We start from the raw sequence: 12892 nt of genomic DNA, 5'->3' as shown, positions 1-12892 counted from the left end.
TTCCTTCAGACCATAGCTACTACTCTGAATTTGCTGGATCTCTCTCATGCACACTCACACATCCACCAGAAATTCTGACAGAAATGTAACAGCTCTTCTTTTAAATACCTCAGAAGGTAGGTTTCTTTCTACAGGTCCCCTCTGGTACTCACATCTCCATTACAAAAGTTAATCCCAAACCTTGTTCTTGGAAAAAAATGGTGTTGGCCTCAGAGAAGGTTTCTGCTGAGGTCATCACAGCCCCATCAGCAAGACTGAGCCGGTCAGGAGTGGGAGCCAACAGATGGGGCAGTTTGTTCTCTTCAGAGGAGCTGCAGCCTGCTTTGCTGCTGCTGTTTAACTTCCACGCTTGAAGGATACAAATTGCCTATTCCCTGCTTTGATAAATGATACATATATTCCTAACACACAGTCTGTGCTCACTTGGATACTTATCGCCACTTAGGTAGCCATCTGGCTCACACCTGCCTGCTGCACACTAGCTTATCTTGTGTAGTCAGGGTAATTGTTCCAGAGTTTCAGATATTTAAAACTACCACCGTCTGGAGGGTGGGGGTGGGCACGTTGCCCTGAAGATGTCCAGAGAGCTCCAAAAACGCGGCAGGCATAGGCTGCACAGAACTCCCAGGAGGCTCCCTCTTCGTGTGAGTTGCAGTTCCCACAATGAGCAGGGTACACTTGGAAAAGGTGGTTCCCAAATTGGTCTCTGACCTTAGCAGATGTCACAAATGACGTAACTTCCACCCTAGAAGTCCCCCAAACCAGTTTAAATTTAAATTCATTAGTCATATTGTCACGAGCAATTTCATAACCCTTGATGTCCTTGGCTAGCGGTGGGGAGGGGGGCGGGGGCGGGGGTTATGCTTTAGGAAACAGCTTTGCTGCACTTACATAAATACTACAGGTCAAGTAGAACAATTTCTGATGAAGCTAAAGAAAAGGGCAGTTGGCTCTCTATAAGAGACCAGCTGGACTCTGGGCCATGTTTCCATAGGGTGGGTTTGGTCATCTGGACCCCGGTGTCCAGGGCCTATTACAAGGATAAATCATCATCTTGTTTCTCATAAACAAGTGGTACTCTTGGCCAATGTATCCTGTCCAGAGTCTTAAATGCCACTGTGCAGCCCTTATCACATCAGAGGATTCAACACAAATACATCTAACATAAACCCAAATCCTGTAATGTCTTTTCTAATAACTTAACTGAGATGCCCTATGGTTCTCCATGATGGCTCTCCATTCTCCGTCAGTGCAATAAGCTAATAAACTCAACTTTGTTTAACCACTGGTGAGTTCCTGGTGGTCTCTGGCTGAAGCTCATAGACATTATTTAGAGAATCCAAGAGAATTATCTAAAAAACTCTTAGACCTAGTAAGGGAAGTGAACAAGGTAATCAGAAACAAGACCTAACATGAAATTGAATAGCCTTCCTTTACAGACACCTAAAATTAGAAAACATACTAGAAAAAGAGATTGACATCATGGCAACAAAATTCAGAACTTCCCGGGAATATGTTGAGCAAAAAAAAAGTATGGGTTCTACACATTTTTACAGAAAAAAAATGTCACCTGAGTAAGTAGGGAGAGATATCATGCTCCAGGCATGAAGAATCAACATTGGATAAATCTGTCCCCAAAGTATCCTCTAAATTCAATTTAATAGGATTCTTTTTCATCTCCTAAATAATAATAATAATAATAATAATAATAATAATTTCCCCATGGAAACCACCATCCTGAACAGCATGGTTTAATTTAGCCTGATTTTTGAACATTGTATAAAGAGAATCATATAATAATCATAATAATAATTATTATTATTTAAATGGAGGTACTGGGGATTGAACCCAGGACCTTATACATGCTAAGCATGCATTCTACTACTGAGTGATACCCCACCCTTATCTCTTCTAAATTATAAAATATTTCAAGTGCACAATAATCTGCAGAAGAAAATAATATAATGAACACCTATGAACACTCAACATGTTGTCATTTGCCCCCCATTCTTTTTTGTCTTTAAGAAACACAGTACTTCAGCTCCAGCTGAAACCTACTAGGTCGGTTCCTCCACCTAATTTCATCCTTCTCCCTCCCTCCTTGGAGGTAACTGCAATCCTCAATTTATTATTGATCATTCCCTTGCATATCTTTATTCTTTTATGTGATTAGGGATCCATACACTGAATATATTGTTGGCATTTTTTTCCAGTTTTATTAGGTTGAATTATTAGTTTGATTGCACATATACATTATACTGCATGTAAATACATATATACATTATACTGCACATATTTTCTAGTTTACACGTGTGTACTGATCATTGTTTCTAAGAACAGATTAGAGCTTTAGCTTTTTAAACTTACATAGTTATCAAAGGAATATAGCTTTGTTGGCATGGTTTTTTTTTAACCTTATTTAAAACAAATATCATACTCTATGTGGCAGTCTTCAACTTTCTTCTATCTCAGCACTGTAGGTCTGAGAATTATCCATGTTGACACATGTAATTCTAATCCTTATTTAACTCTTTAGTGAGGTATAATATACACACAGAACAGTGCACGTGTTACATGGGTGCAATCTGCTTAATGTTTGCCAACTGAGTATACATGTTACTGGCAACGGGACTGAAAAACAACATGACCAGCACCTTGTCTCAGGTACCACTCTTGTACCTGCTTTCAGTGACTACTCACCCTCCCATAGAAACCACTATCCTGAACAGCATTGTTTAATTTAGCCTGATTTTTGAACATTGTATAAAGAGAATCATATTCTATGCATTTCTTAATGTCTAGCAGCTTCTTTTGCCCATCATGAGATCCAGCCATGTTGCACATACGGAATTACAGTCATCCATTTTCCTGGTGTTAAGTGAGAACTGTGACGGCTCTGAAGTTTTACCCTACTCTTGAGCTAACAAGATAGCCTGCCCCAGTTTTACACACAAAACGCAGGTCCATGTGTCAGGAAAATAGACCATTTATTACTCACAGCAAAGAGCAGCAATTAAGGGGTGGGGATTATAGCCCAGTGGTGGAGCGCGTGCTTGGAAGCTGCTGACACATCAAGCTGTCCTCCCTCCATAGACAGAGGTTACTCATTACCCTGGAAACCATCTCCCCATTGGAGATGGGAGGGACATTTCTAGATTTATTATCCTGAATTGTTTCCAAATCTCTCCAAAGAGATACACTAGCTCTGATTTCCAAAACTGATGCTCAGACATGCCCTTTGCTCAGAAGGCCTGGACCACACAGAAACACAAGAAATATGGGGACATTTGTCTCCAAAACATTGCTCTATAGCATTCAGTTGGGTGAATACACCATTATTTATGGATCTGTTCTTTGGTTTGTGTGCACCTGGGTAAGTTTCAGTGCAGGGTTATTATGAATAAAGCTGCTGTAAACATTCTTGTACATGTCTTTGGTTAACATTTGTAGACATTTTGGTTAGGTATGTACCTAGAGGTGGCATCACAGGGTGATGGGTGTGCATATATGCAGCTCTAGTAGATGCTGCCAAACAGCTTTCCCAGATGATTGCTGTAACCCCTGACATCCCCATCAGCTGCCAATGAGACACGTTGTTCCTAGAAATCCTTAGCAACACCTGGTATTCTCTGATTTTTTAATTTTTGCCCACTTGATTGATATGAAATAGTATTTTGTTGTTTTAAGACACAGTTCCCTGATTTTCTGTGAGCATACGTCCATAGGTTATTGGCCATTTGGGTTTCCTCTTTTGTAAAATGTTTTTCCGTATCTGTTGCTTGCTTTTCTATTGGGTTGCTTGTCTTTTCCTTGTTTTGATTGTATCTATAATATATATTTGATTTATATATATAAAGTCAATATTTTACATATATAGGCTATTTATCTTTTGTATATTGTATGTATTCTGAAGGTATCTTTTGGGGTAGGTATGTCTGTATGTTGTTCTAGGCAGACGGGGCTCACAAAACCATCAAGCTCCCATTATGGCTGGTAGCAAGCAATATTTTCTATTGTCTTGGTGGATAGATTTAACTAAGAGAAGGACTGTGATCCAAAGGGACCTGATAGCTTCTTTGAGGGATAAATCAGGAGCATCAGGCATGGGCCAACACCTGAGGACCACACAGGATCTGGCACACCTCAGAAGATGCCTATGTGAGAAAGTGACCCCCAAGGACAGCCCACTCTCCCCATATCCTAAGTATCCAGAAGTTAAACTCCAGCCTGGAGGAAATGAGGGGTATGCAGACTGAAACTGCTAATGTGGTTCAGTGGGGCAGGTTAGAATTGAGATTTCCTCTTATAGAAGGAAAACACGACATGTTCATTATTTCACTGAAATTTTAAAAAATCCTCTTTGGCTCTATCCTTCGTATTTTGCAATAAAAACTTTGCTCCATGGAACTAATTATTTTTTGGGGTGGGGTGGGGCAGGTAATCAGGTTTGTTTGTTTGTTTGTTTATGGTACTGGGGATTAAACCCAGGACCTCAAGCATGCTAAGCATTCGGTCTACCACTTGAGCTACACCCTCCCCCCCCATTTTATTTCTAATGCTCACTGAATAAAATTCCCAAGCCCAGCCTTATAATTAACTAAAGGAATCTAAGAAGGAATGGAGATGTCCCCCTCTCCTTTGGCTGGAGGAAGAGATTCCATTCTGCATCATAAAGATAGTTCACACCATCTGATTTGGTGAGATGTTCAAGTGAGAAACTTTGTTTTGAGTCCCTGTAGGAAAGCAAAGCCCTGTATGACTGCCAAGGACTGCTGCCAACTTGACGTCCACTGAGATCAGGCTGCCCTTGAAATTACAACTATAACTAAGGGGGCTCAGAAATTGCTGCTATGGCCTGTGAAAATCTTCAAATGACACCCATAATTACAGTGGATAATGTGTTGTCCTGGAAATGAAGTTGCAAATGACCTCTGACACTCTTGAGCACTATAAAGGCTAGAAGTCCCAGCTTTGCCGCTTGCAGGCGGTATAACCACGGGCAAGTTACTTTACCTTTTTGTGCTTTCACTTTCCTCTTATGAATGTGGGTCACCGGAGACAGTTTCCTCTGTCACATCAGAAGTGATCACTGACACATCCTTCCTTGTCCGCAGGCTTTCAGGTAATCTGATGACACTGGAGATTCCAGGGAGATGCCCCCCACTGCTCAGCTCCAGAGGTTGGCCCTAAATGGGCTCCTTGAGATGTTCCCCAGTTCCCACCATCAGAGCCCAGATCTCTAAAGGTGTATCTCCAGGGGAAGCAGCTCTCCCACCCGCCTCAATGACCTGGGCTGGTGGGGGTGGGGATGTCAGGGTTGTCCTGCCCAGTCAGGCCCCATTCTCCAACTGCCACCGAGAGAACAGAGGAAATAATACTCAGACCAGCAGCTCCCAGACTTGGGGGAAGGTGTGTGTGCCCAACTCTGCTGTCTTACTTTCTCCCTCCCTCTCTCGGCTCCTCCATTTCTCTTTTTTTTTTCCCCTTGCTACCTCCATCTCTCCCAATCTCTGTCTTCTCACTTTCATTCCCTCTTGTCTCTTTCTTACTTGTACTGTTTTTTTCTTTCTTGGTATCTTTCTCCCCATCTCTGCATTTCTGTCTCTCCTCTGATGTCTCTGTAAACTCTGGCTTCTCCTTCTCTCGTGGTATCTCTTTCCATATCTTTTCTATTCTCTATCTGTCTGTCTATCTTTGATCTCCCCATGTCTCTCTCCCTGGCCTCTTGAGTTCTCTGCCTGAGGAATTGGACAGAGCGACTCCCCGACTCCACTGTCAGGGCTGGACCCCCTGGCTCTTCCCTGATCCTGTCCACCTCTCTAACCCTCCTCATCCATCAAATATTTTCCTTCCCCACCACATGTGGACAAGTGGATGGCAAACCCAAGGGCTCGGGGAGTGTGAGAGCCACCAGCCAGGGAAATCAAAGCAGAGAAATGAGGAAGGAGGGCTGAGAGACAGATCAAGACAGATAGAGGCAAATTTGGGGCTCAGGCGTGGAGGAAGACAAGAAGGAAGAACTTGAGGGACAGCCCCTGAAATCCCTATCGGAAGCAGGTGGGATTAAGCTAGAGATGAGTGACAGAGACAGAGAGGACGCAGTTTGGGCATCTCTCTGCATCTCGGAGGCCCCTCAGCTAGAAGGTAAGTGGGAAGGCGGCCTGAGGAGGCACGGCCTGACAGCCGACTGTTGGTCTAGCCCCTCAACCCAGCTCAGGACTGACTGTACACCGCCACCTCTCCTCTCCTACGCCTGCCTCCATCTGACGCTGAGGGTCTTCTCACCTGTTTCTGACCCTCACACAGCTTCTTGTACCTCTTCCTGTCTGTCTCTGTCCTTCTTGTCTCTGTGTCTTTTCACTTATTTGTCGGTCTCTCTCTGCCTCCATCTCCTTCTGTCTCCACTAGGGTCTCAACCTCCCTATGTGCATGTCTCTCAGTTTCTGTTTCTCTCTTCATCTTTCCATTTGTTTCAGTCTCATTCTGGCCTTCTCCATCTCCTGCCTTCTCTCGGTCTAGGCAGTCCCTGTAGAAACCACCCGGAGCCTGATCCCGCTTTCCCTTCTTTTAGAAGAGAAGCAGGCCCACAGTCAGGGCAGGGGGCAGGGCTTGACCAGTCCTCCCCGCCCCGCCCCCAACTCTGGGGACCTGGATGACTCCGGGAACCCCAGCCCCAACTAGGCGCGGGGTGATGCCCCAGAAGCCAGGCTCCCACGATGCCCGGCTCCCACGATGCCCCACCACCGGAAGCCCCCTAGTCCTCCACCATTAAGCCCCGTACTGGTCCCCCCGCCCTGCCGCGCCCTGCCCCGCCCCACCCCAGCCCGTGGCCCCAGGAGCCAGAGTAGAAGGCCCTGAACTTTGCCATGAAGCTCTCCACGGCCCTCGCGGGTCCAACAGCCTTCCAGAATCTGAGATGGTGAGCTGGGTCCTAAGAACTGGAGAGGAGGGCGGAGCGCCCAGCGTTTGAGGTACCCGAGGGGGCAGGACCTTAAGGCGCGGGGCAGGGCGGGGCCTGAAGATGGTTAGAGGTAGGGTCTGCAGGCTGCTGAAGGAACGGAACTTGCAGACCTAAGGGGCTGTAGGGGCGGAGCCTACTTGGAGGAGGCCTCAGAGGAGTCCAAGTCGATAGGTAAAGGAGGTAGGGCCTGCAAAAGCCTTAGAGGACCCGGTTGAAAGATAGGGAATGGGACCTGGGGACTTAAGGGTCTGTGGGCAGCACAGTAGCCTGAGAGGGGTGGAGCCTGTGGACTCCCAGAGGGAAAAGGCTCAGAAGAGATAGTGGGCCAACGTTTATTAGCAGCAGGGAGGTGAGGAAGGGCAGGGCTTAGGTGTACCAAATGAGCGGGACCAAATTGAGTGAACCAGAAATACAAGGGTGGCAGCCAGGGATACCCTGGGTCTGACTGCGGTCCAGGTCCTGCAGGTGTGTCGGGGTAGCTGGCAGGCCCGGGCCTGTGCCCGTGGAGCCAAGAGTTCAAGGCCAGGTCCCCGTTGGGGCCTTGGGAGGCCTGAGAACTCAGCATCTGCATCTCCAGGGAGCGATTTTATGAGAGAGGGCATTTCCACCTCTTTGCAATGGCTTTGTACAAAAGGGACTGTTTTTGTTTCCCATGAGGCTGTTTGTACCCCAGTGGGGGCGGCTGCCTCACACATGTAGGGGTTTACATACAAGTGTTTGAGGCCAAATGTCCATCCAGAAAAATCTTTCCCAAAACTCCCCCACACCCAAAATAAAAACTCATTTCTGGTTCTTTTGTGGTACCCTTAAATACTGACAACACTGAGCATCGCAGAGCAGGAACATCTGTGGTGCAGAAGAGGAGGCTGACAAAGGGTACCTTCTTCAAGGAAGCTGGGTCCCCCTGGCCCCTACTTCCATCCCAGGTCCATGGTGAGGCCACATGGAGGGGAATTAGCTTCACAAATGGGTGACTGGTATCCAGAAAAGACAGAGTTCATGATGAGGTCAGATTTCCCAGCCTTGGCGATAGAGACACGGGGCGGGGAGAGGTCAGAGGTGCCAGGTGCTGAACCACCCTCGCCACCCCAGCAATCTTGTGCTCACTCACTTCTTTCCCAAGCCTGTTCCTCTGTCTGCTTATGATTCACCACTTGGTCCCCATACATCCTTACTCACATCTTGACTCACTCCCCCTCCTGCACATTCATGCCACAAACCTTTACTAGAGCCCACTCTCTGTGGGACTCCAAATTGGAGGGCTCCCAAGTCCCCGAAGAGGGCTCTGCCCCTTGTCCTAGGGAGCGGCTCCTATGGGTGGCTCAAGGAGTACATACATAGGCATTTCAAAACTGGCTTTAAATACTCATCAGGGTGCCAAAGGGACTAGGGTGAGAGCTTGTTACATGTGACTGGGGGCTGGGGTGCCCTGAGAGAGGAGAGACCCATCCATCAGGGCAGTTGGGGTGCCTCACCTCCAAACTGGGATAAGGGAACAGAGTAGAGGCCCTCTCTGGAGGGTCCCAGGGCCAACCAGGAGCCAGCCCCCCCATCGAGGTAGATCATCGGGGAGGGAACCGAGGAGGAGCTCCCACGGTGGCGGTGATAGGCGGTCACTTCCTCAGTGGTACTGCTGATAGCTGGGGTAGCCTGGGGCCGGGGTACCCTCCTTAGGGGGCAGCTGGCTGGGGTCCTCCAGGAATGGGGGTGCTAGAGAGGGGAGAATCAAGTAAAGGTGAGTGGAGGCGGCTAGTCAGAGCATTTCCTACCTCTCCCTGACCAGCTTTGCCAGGTTCTCACCATTGCGGAACTGCTGGGCGGTGTAGCGAGTGAGGAGGATGCCGACACCCTCGATGAGGGCCAACAGGATGCCCCCCATCATGGCCGAGCCCACCATGGCCAGTGGGCCACCTGAAGGAAAGAGGAGGCAGGAGAGAGGGAGGTGAGGGCAGGCAGAACTGGGTAGAAGGGGCTGGGGCCAGGGACTGAGGCACTCACTGCGGGCAGCCAGCACAGCTCCGGTCAACGCTCCACTGGTGATGGAGTTCCAAGGATCTTCCTTGCCCCGCAGTCGCACCAGACCACAGTCGATGGTGGAGAACAGGCCCCCCCACACTGCGAAGCTACCTGTAGGGGGACCAAGGCCTAATTAGTGTTCCTGAAGAATCGCAAGAATCTATGGCTCAGGGTCTGGGGACTTCCAAGGCCTGTATGCTCTGGCAAAGAATGGGGAGAAAAACCCAGATGCAGAGGCAGATGGCAAACTCCTGGGGGATAGTCCCCATCTGTCCCTGTGGTGGCTTTTTCAAGCTGTCTATAATCATTATCACACTTCCTTCACTTTCACGGGGAGTTGACAAGTGTTTACAGGCAAACTTATCTGCTTCTAGATGGCTTTTAACAGAGCAACTTTGATCCTCATAACTACCACATAGAACTGGAATTCTGATCTTGGTTTGGGAGAAGGAAACGGATTAGGAAAGGCAGTTAACAATATGATGGTTAAAATGTTTACTGAGGTCTAACTCTGTGCCGGCACCTAATCTAGGCACTACATGTTATTTGACTTCTGAAAATTTAAAGTTAATATTATCAAAGTGCTTAGCAGCACAACCCACACTTAGTAAGGACAATGTAAATTACATAAATTATAAAATTGACTGGGGTGGTTAGTTATTGCCATCCCTGTGTTACAGATGAGGTTCAGAGATGTTAAGCCACTAGCCCAAGGTCACACATCAGGGAAGAGCCAGGGCCTGGACTGAAACTCCAGAACTCACCCATATTAAATTTCTGGGAAACATCACTCCCCCAGGAAGTCCCAGGCAGAATTGAGGCTAGAATCTGGACCCCTATCTTGCAGTCTAGACTCAAAGGAGCAACCACTCCCAACTCTGTTATCATATCTCTTTTATGTCTCCCCAAACCTCTCACCTCCAATTTGAGGGGCTCGGATCCTCACAGCATTGACACTACCTCTCAGTCGGTGCCGAATTCCCTGGGGGTAAGGGATAAGGAAGGGAATCAGAAGCAGGCTCACTGGCAGACAAGGTTTCTAGCTTTTAAAAGAGGGATGGGGTTGGGGGGAGCGTATAGCTCAGTGGCAGAGTGCATGCTTAGCATACACAAGGTCCTGGGTTCAATCCCCAGTACCTCCTCTAAAAATAAATAAGTAAACCTAATTACCTCCCCAGCAAAAAATTTAAAAATTTGAAAAAAAATTTAAATAAATAAAAATAAAAATGAAAGAGGGACAGGGTGGGAAACCCACTAGAGGTATTAGGGGTAAAAATGTGAAGTGGCCAAGAATGAGGGGGCTGGAGAGCACCCCAACATAGGTGTTCTCAGAGCTGGATTGAGAAGTTATTCATTCATTCATTCACTCATTCAGTAATTATTGAGGACCTATGTGCCAGGCCCCTTGTTATATGCAGGCAAACAGCAGTGAACAAGGTAGACCTGGCCCCTATCCTCTCAGAGCTCACATTACAGTGGGAGAGACAGATCCCAGATAAACAAGATAGCCTCAGACAGCAATGCAAACCCTACAGGAAATAGAATGAAGAGACATGATAGTGGCTGAGGGATCAGGAGTGGCTTCTTTAAGGAGTGGGACATTTGTGAACCTTGAGGATGAGAGGGAAAAGCTTGGGCAAAGATCCAGGAAAGAGTTCCAGGAGTTGAAGGGAGGGACAAGGCTAGATATATACGTTGCAGAAACCCTGACAAATGGATGGCATTTCAAGTCATGACATTGGATGAGATCTCCCAGGGGGGTGGGGCAGGTGTCAGAGAAGGTGATAGAATTACGTTAAATTAAAAGCACTTTCTTGTGCTCACTTTGGCAGCACATATACAGCCAAGACATGGAAACAGCCTAAATGTCCATCAACAGATGACTGGATAAAGAAGAGGTGGTATATTTATACAGTGGAATACTATTCAGCCATAAAAAACAACATAATGCCATTTGCAGCAATATGGATATCCCTGGAGAATGTCATTCTAAGTGAAGTAAGCCAGAAAGAGAAAGAAAAATACCGTATGAGATCACTCATATGTGGAATCTAAAAAAAAAAAAAAAAGAACATAAATACAAAACAGAAACAGACTCACAGACATAGAATACAAACTTGTGGTTGCTGGGGGGGAGGTACAGACTGGGATTTCAAAATTTGTAAATACTGACAAGCATATGCAGAATAGATAAACTAGATTATATGGTATAGCACAGGGAAATATATACAAGATCTTGTGGTAGCTCACAGTGAAAAAGAATGTGACAATGAATATGTATGTTCATGTACAACTGAAAAATTGTGCTCTACACTGGAATTTGACACAACATTGTAAAATGACTATAACTCAATAAAAAAAAAGTTAAAAAAAAGCATTTTCTCAACTTTAAGGCTGTCCTGCCAGTTAAACTCCCGTCACTTCCCTCTACCCAGGTTTCTGACCCAGAATCTGCCTCTAGGTGAAATCTGTACGGCTTTGCACACACATTTAGGTCTTGGTAATGACCCTTGTGACAACACAGCATTTCCAGAGGAGCTTCACTTGGGTGGGGGGTGAGAGGCAGAGGTCATGTCTGCAGTTCCTCCAAACTCCCAGATCCTGGAGCCAGGCCTGGCACATAGGTCAGCAGACACCAGAATAAATAAATGCATGTTATTGGCAGCTCCAAGCAGTTTTCAGAACAGTATCCTGTGTGGGCAGGGCAGGATCCCCGCACCACCCAGGGAAGGCAAGGACTCACGACAGGGGCATTGCGGAAGCCCTTAATGGCCTGGAAGACTCCACCGCCGATAACACCCATAGTGAAGGCTCCACCGCAATCATCCACAATTCGCCATGGGCTGCAAGCGGGAAGGGGAGGATGGGGTTAATGTGAGCCCTCCCCCATGCCATGTCACAAGGACTCTTTCCCACTGGAAGAAACCACTTCACCCAAATGGGAAGTAGCACTTCAAGAGATTATTTTCCCTCCATTTAGGCAGGAAATAGTGCGGAAGAGGCAGTCTTTGCCCTGTCCGCCCCTCCCCTTCACAGCCAACCAAGAAAACAGCCAACTGCTTTACTAATATCAAAGATTAAATGAATTGATAACTAGCAAAGAGTTGGCACATTTAAATAAGCGCTACAGAAGTGTTAACAAGTTAGCACGGTTACTAAAGCAGGATGGGGTCGCACCCCTTTCTCCGACAATGATCACGTCCAACCGAGCCCTGCCCTCTTCCCTTTTTTAACCCCCCGCACAACTGGGAAAAACCAAGCGCTGACAGTGGGGAGGATCCAGCACCCGCTTCTTGCCCACAACTGGCTCGCTTGGGCCCCGCCTCCATTAACTGAAACGACCTGGGAAAAACCACGCGCAGTAATCCTGGGGGTTTCCGCTAGATGAACCAACCCCCAGCTGGAATGGATTCGACCAACGTGTCTCTTTTCGTTAACAAAGAGGGACTGGGAGGTACGAAGTCACGGGAAACGTGGAGTGGTTCCTGCTGCACCGCACCTTCTCCTTCAGGCACACAATTGTGGCCCCCTTTTAACGGAGCCCGAATAGGAGGAACCAAGTGGAGGGGGGCAGGAGACAACAAACGTCTTAAGACCCTCCCGAGTCTGGGCTGTGGCGCTCTGTGGCCGATGCCTCCACCTCCCGCCTCCCACTGCTGGCCGTGGCGCCGCAACAACAGTCCCGAGGCCTGTGCCCCTCGCCGTACCAAGGCTCCCGAGCGTACTCCTCCATGGCGCCGGCGTCCGGCCTCGCGGTCTGGCTAAACCCCGGCCAAGCCACGCCCCTGCCGTAAACGCATACAAGCGCCCGAGCTGTCTACCTATTCCAAGGCAATGATTGGGTCGTTTCGCCAGACGTCGGAGCAAGGCGCACTCTCATTGGCCACCCAGGTTTGCGTCATCTGATCACTGCAG

At 47.6% G+C, this 12892-nt stretch overlaps 1 protein-coding gene across 1 annotated transcript; it reads right to left on the bottom strand.

Moving 5' to 3' along the window:
* Positions 1–8301: 8301 nt before the first annotated feature.
* TIMM17B (translocase of inner mitochondrial membrane 17B) lies at positions 8302–12779 on the bottom strand. Its single transcript, XM_010996865.3, has 6 exons — positions 12685–12779; positions 11721–11820; positions 9896–9959; positions 8960–9088; positions 8762–8872; positions 8302–8671 (listed from the first exon to the last, which is right to left on the bottom strand). The coding sequence occupies exons 1-6, from the start codon at positions 12708–12710 to the stop codon at positions 8583–8585; spliced, it is 519 nt and encodes a 172-aa protein (XP_010995167.2). The 5' UTR covers positions 12711–12779; the 3' UTR covers positions 8302–8582.
* Between the last annotated feature and the right edge of the window lie 113 nt (positions 12780–12892).

The sequence above is a fragment of the Camelus dromedarius genome, chromosome X, assembly GCF_036321535.1.
Source record: "Camelus dromedarius isolate mCamDro1 chromosome X, mCamDro1.pat, whole genome shotgun sequence".
Lineage (NCBI taxonomy): Eukaryota > Metazoa > Chordata > Mammalia > Artiodactyla > Camelidae > Camelus > Camelus dromedarius.
This window is presented reverse-complemented; position numbering and strand designations above follow the sequence as displayed.

Excerpts from the sequence above, each read along its gene's own strand:
- TIMM17B (XM_010996865.3), bottom strand. The coding sequence starts at position 12,710 with ATGGAGGAGTACGCTCGGGAGCCTTG. Across the intron at positions 9,960-11,720 it reads GCTTCCGCAATGCCCCTGTC|GGAATTCGGCACCGACTGAG; the intron begins GTGAGTCCTTGC and ends CCTTACCCCCAG. Across the intron at positions 8,672-8,761 it reads CGCCCAGCAGTTCCGCAATG|CACCCCCATTCCTGGAGGAC; the intron begins GTGAGAACCTGG and ends TCCCCTCTCTAG.